Here is a 5959-nt window from a genome sequence, read left to right on the forward strand (position 1 = left end):
AAACGGCCGGCGCAGCCAACCATACAAAAACAAGCCTCCTTAGCTTTTTTTCTTGGGGATTTTTGGGCATCTGTGCCTCCGGCAAACTAGGATTATCAGGTATGCTCATCTAGGATGCTTATGTTCATAGATGAGAGAACGGGTTACTGTCCTCCATCTTCAGAACAAGTCTGGAAAGATTGTCGGGTGCCACTGCTATCTAAAAGCGTGCCAGCAAATACTTCGTGAAAAGATTGATACAGTGATATTGTACTGTGCTGTAAAGAGAATAGTTCAAAGAAATTCAGAACGTGGAGTAACTACACAACAGATACACTAATTCATTGAATCGACTTCCGGGCAAAGAGCAGTAACAAAGGTAAGTGTACGTGATACATTGATTAACAAAGAGCAGAAACAAAACATGGATTCCATGTGCCATCTGTCCCAGCAGTCCTGACGAGACTACCAGTAGTGGGGTCAATCTTCACATAGAAGAACCAGACCAAGGAAGAAAGATAAAGGTCCCGGCAAATAAAACTATACTATATACCATATAACTGCCATGTGTGCGGTGATCAAGGGTGTGAGAAGCAGCCAAGCAGGAGGTAATGCAGCTCAGCTAGCAAGCTTGAAGGCATCGATAAACAGACCATATGTGAAACCCATCTTGAAATTGTTGAGGAGCGCAATGGGAAATGTAACCTTTGGCCGGCTGTAATAGAACTTAGTCACATACTCTGTCAGCAGGACGCAAACAACTGCGGCTATAACATCATTCACAGCCAGTACACCAAAGGACAGAGAGATTGTCTGAGCGACATAAAAGCCACCTAGAAGAGAGATGCCACCAAAAAGGGTTCTTCTTGACCGGCTTCTGAAATAGTTTCTTGACAGTTCTGGGATGATTCGGATGATGTCAACAAGACTTCGACGCCCATCATTTCCTTGCACTGCACGGATTCTAAGATATTTATAAGAGGATCTCCGTGGGAAGTTCCTATAGCTCTGCGATATAAACCTTGTCTCTGCAAATAGCCCATAGCTAGGAAGACCAATGGAAATAGAATTTGAAACACTTGTCATTGAAATGCTTGCACTGCATGGACAGAAATTTGTTTCATCAAAAAACAGTCATAAGAGATGATGCTATGCATATATAGCAAAGTTTCTAGAACACAAACACAAGTGAGAGAGGAAATCATTCAGACTGGCTGCGTGCAATATAGAAGGATCATAATGACTGGCTGCATCAGTAGCGTATGCAAAGAAGTTACAGATGCTATTTTTGGCTGTCCATTGCTCCAATGATTTAGATATGCAGTGTGCTTAATGATACTACTACCACATACCACTCTATCAAGCCATTTCCAACAGCTGATAATGCGAGCACTGAAAAGATGCATGATAGAAATTTATAAATCCTAGTTTACACCCACTGCAGACATCAAGAATAATTGGAGTAACAGATTGTTAGCCAGAAGTATGTAGTAGTTCACATCACACAATTATACAATATAAACTAGCTCTTAGTTTCACATGTACTGCTTCCACAAGAAACTAAATCTAAACTTCAATCTGGACCCAGAACAGTATGCAAATACACTGTGGGGGAAAACAAGGCAGTAGCTTTCCATGCGTTGAGTTAGCAAGAAAGATCAACTCCAACAGCGAGCATCACGGTTCATGAATATGGAAGAGAACAACAGTAACATACTAACAACTTCGCTGGTAAAACATCAAAGATATAACACAGAGCAAGCTTAAGAAATTAACAAAAACTGAATCCTGAAGGCCACATCTCCAGCATCTGACTTTAATAGGGTTCTTGCAAAGGAAAGCATATTAGTTTTGAGAAGCATCATAGTTTGATCCACATATACAAAATGGTTCTTGCAAAGGAAGAACTAGGGGCAGACTTTAATAGGGTACTGGGGGTCAGATCTGGAAAAATGTCGACGGGGTGCACCCTCCAAGGCTGGCAGCACAAGTCCTTCTATCACGATGCATTCACCATACCAATCATAACAGTTCACAACAACAACAACAACATAGCCTTTTTTCCCAAACAAGTTGGGGTAGGCTAGAGATGAAACCCGAAAGAAATAAGTTCAAGGTTCAGGCACATTGATAGCTAGTCTCCAAGCGCTCCTATCCAAAGCTATCTCTTTAGAAATATTCCAATCCTTAAGGTCTCTCTTAACCGACTCATTCCACGTCAGTTTAGGTCTACCTCTACCCCTCTTTACATTATCGACCCGCTCAAGAACCCCATTACGCACCGGCGCCTCAGGAGGCCTTCGTTGGACATGTCCAAACCATCTCAGCCGATGCTGGGTAAGTTTCTCCTCAATTGGTGCCACCCCGACCCTATCCTGAATAACTTCGTTCCGGACTCTATCCCTCCTTGTGTGCCCGCAAAACCACCGCAACATCCGCATCTCTGCTACACTCAATTGCTGGACATGTCGCCTTTTTGTAGGCCAACATTAAGCACCGTATAACATCGCCGGATGAATTGTTGTCCTATAGAATTTGCCTTTTAGCTTTTGTGGCACCCTCTTGTCACAAAGAATGCCAGAAGCTTGCCGCCATTTCAACTAGCCAGCTGAAATTCTATGCCTAACATCTTCATCAATGTCGCCATCCTTTTGTAGCACCGGTCCTAAATACCGAAAAGTATCCTTCTGGACCACCACTTGCCCATCTAGACTAATGTCTCCCCCCTCATGCCTAGTCGCGCTGAAATCGCACATCATGTACTCGGTCTTGGTCCTACTAAGTCTGAACCCTTTCGACTCTAACGTGCGTCTCCATAGCTCTAACTTTCTATTAACCCCTACCCTACTCTCGTCAACTAGCACCACATCATCAGCAAAGAGCATACACCAATCATAACAGTTCATAGGTTTCAAAAGTTCAAAACTAGGCTAATTGACTTGTTCAAACCAAAATATCAAGCTCTCGCGTTTACATAATCTTCAAAGAAATTTACACATTCTCATACTTTAGAAGTGTTTGACCACATTGTTTTTCTTAGAAATGGTTCAGCTCTATCTAGTATTCTAGTCCAGCATTCTAATTCTAAAATCTACTAATCAGCCGATTTGAGAGATTAAAAAGGTTGGCTAATCTCCAAAAAAGGAATTGGAAGGCACATCAAGTAGAGGAAGAGGGAAGGACAATACCCAGCCAGTGGCATACCAAGCATTTGAAGCTAGGGTAGTCCATTAAGGCAAAAAATTTTATTGTCACAAATGTAAAGTACCAATTTATAATGTGAGTAAAAAATTTAATGAGGTGAAAACATTTTGAAATCCACAGTTGAGGTGAAAGCGTCTTTAAATCCACGGTATAGAAGTTACACATTGCAATCAGGAACAGGAATCCTACAGACCTAAATCCCTATCCCCTACCATGGCCACTAATCTGGAAGGTGCCAAATTGCAATGCGAATTAGTTAATTATTACCTTGCTAGCTTGCTGCCTCGTGCAACCGCGCCTGCGAATTGCAGTGCGAACTGTGCCGCCTGCCGCGGTGTGAAGTTGCTTGCGGTTGCTGGCTGCCGGCCTCGCTGCGCGCTTGCGCTAGCGGGTGGGGCCAGCAGCGCGTCGCGCCGGACGGCGGCGCACCCACACTCCCTCCCCTCGCTGCCTCGGCACGGCAGCCCCGCACCCGCGCCTCCCTCTCCCCAGCCAAGTCGCTGGTCGCCGGCCGCCCCCGCACCAGCGCACTGGCTCTCGCCCGGGGTCTCGTGCGGTGCGGTCGTAGGGAGTCGGATGGGGTTGGCCTCCCAGGCCTCAGCAGGGGATGGATTACCCCCTAGATCCGCCAGCCACTCATCTTTTTGTTCTCACCCAGCACAGCAGCGTCCCCTCGCTGCCCGTCGCCGGCTCTGGCTGCTGGACGACAGGGCGCGGCTGCGACATCTACTAGGAGGGGGAGGGGGAGGGGGAAGGGGGGCGTCGCACTCAGCCGTGTCCGTGTGCGCGCGCTGTGGCTTGTGGGCTTGTGGGCACACAGCAGGGGAATGGGAGGGCTACAGCCCACAGCATCACACCTCGGAAATTGGGCTGGGTGCTGGTGGGCCGTTGAGCCTGGGTTGGGGCAGGAGATTGGATAGGATTCAGATCTTGACGTGTCGGATCGAACTTCGCAGGGAAGGTACGAGCAAGGTTAACCTAACAGGTGGGAACCGGTTACCGGTCAAACCGGTCCGGTCCGGTTCCGGTTCCGGCCGGTACCCAACCGGCCAAAATTCAAATTTTAAATTTGAATTCAAAAAATAAAAAATTCCTAAAAAAATCCTAAAATACTTCAAGGTGTGATGAATCTAATGGTGTCAAATTTTCTCAAAAATTCATTCATTTAGTATAGTTTGTGAGAATTTAAAGTTAAATCAAAAAAGAAAAAGAAAAAAATGGGCCGGCCCATGAAGGCCCACCGATTAAACCGGTCAAACCGGCCGGTAAACCGGTTAAACCGGTCGGTAAACCGGTTGCACGGGAGCGTTTGAATTTCAAACCGGTCAAACCGACCGGTAAACCGGTAAAACCGGCCGGTAAACCGGTCGGAACCGGTTGCACGGGAAAATTTGAATTTATTTGAATTTGGATTTGAATTCAACCGGTTTCCACCGGTTACCGGTCTAACCGGTCCGGTAAACCGGTACCGGAGGGCGGCGGTAACCGGTTTCCGGTTGGGAAATAAAACCCTAGGTACGAGTGGGGGAGTTTTGGGCTCACGAGCCGCCTATGGGAGCTGAGGAGAGGCCGGCGAGGTGCGGCTGTGCGGGGCATCCGTCGGCACCGAGGAGCGGACGTCGGAGGTGAGATCAGGAAGACCGCACTGACTCGATGCTGACCGCTCCTAGCTCCGGCGGCCTGGCCGGAGGTCGGAGACGACCGGCACCCAAACCCAGGCTTGGTCCCTCCTCCGCTGCTGCTCTCGACTCGCGTTGTCGAGGAAGAGGAGCGGACTGGAGAAGAACAGAGAGATGAAGGGCAGGCTTATTAACTTGCAGAGCTGTGCGGGGCTCCTATATGTCGTGGGGGGCAAATCATTTATAAAGTCCATTAAAATTTAATTAATAATATATTTATTGAAAAATTGTCGAACCTATCTTTTCAAAAAAAAAATTAAATTAATATCTCGAAAATGTTGAATCAACATTTTGAATTATATTAAATTAATATTTAAAAGTCGTTGAAGCAATATTTTAAAAATATTGAACCTCAATATTTTATTTCTCACCTTTTTCTCCGGTGCCGGCGGCAGTTTCGACGGGCACAGGGGCGAGCGGCGCGCACCACAGGGCGGAACCGCCCAGCGGTGGCTCCGGCGGGCGCACGGGAGAGCACAGGGCGGAACCGCGGCCGCGGCGTGCGGCGACGCAGGGCGCACGTGGCGGCGGAGGCTCGTCTGGCGGCGCACTGGAGGAAGGAGGTGCGCAGAGTAGGGTTAGGGTTGAGAGAAGAAATTAATGGATGATTTTGGTTGCACGAATCTCAAATACTAAAAAAACTTCAAAAAATGTATAGCATTGGCGGCCACAATAATCCGAGGTGAACGGCCCAATTGTCCCCGCACATGGGCCTTGTTTGATTTTGACCACTAATTAGAGGTATTAAATGAAGTCTAATTACAAAACAATCTCCACAATTATGTACTGTAGCACGTGTTGTAGCTAATAAGGCCTTTAACCGTATAATTAGATGATGATTAGGGGTGGTACTGTAGCATCAATGTAGCCAATCATGGTAGAACTTGACTCACTAGATTCGTCTCGAAAAATTACATTCATCCGTGAAAAAATTTTACAAATAAACTTTCTTTTGTACTCCATGCGTACATTCATCTTTTTTTGAAAAAAATTTCGAAGTGCTGACCAAACATGGCCATGGGCCATGGCCTCGCAATGCCATGTCGGCCCCACCTGCAGTGCAGGTTCATCAAATTATTTACCAAAATACCCTCCCC

General features: G+C 46.7%; 1 protein-coding gene across 1 annotated transcript; it reads right to left on the minus strand.

Moving 5' to 3' along the window:
- Window positions 1-260: 260 nt before the first annotated feature.
- On the minus strand, window positions 261-3930 carry LOC120641324 (uncharacterized protein ycf20-like). The gene is made up of 2 exons (XM_039917390.1): window positions 3451-3930; window positions 261-1078 (listed from the first exon to the last, which is right to left on the minus strand). The coding sequence occupies exon 2, from the start codon at window positions 1063-1065 to the stop codon at window positions 598-600; it is 468 nt and encodes a 155-aa protein (XP_039773324.1). The 5' UTR covers window positions 1066-1078; window positions 3451-3930; the 3' UTR covers window positions 261-597.
- Window positions 3931-5959: the final 2029 nt, after the last annotated feature.

Source organism: Panicum virgatum, chromosome 7K (assembly GCF_016808335.1).
Source record: "Panicum virgatum strain AP13 chromosome 7K, P.virgatum_v5, whole genome shotgun sequence".
NCBI lineage: Eukaryota > Viridiplantae > Streptophyta > Magnoliopsida > Poales > Poaceae > Panicum > Panicum virgatum.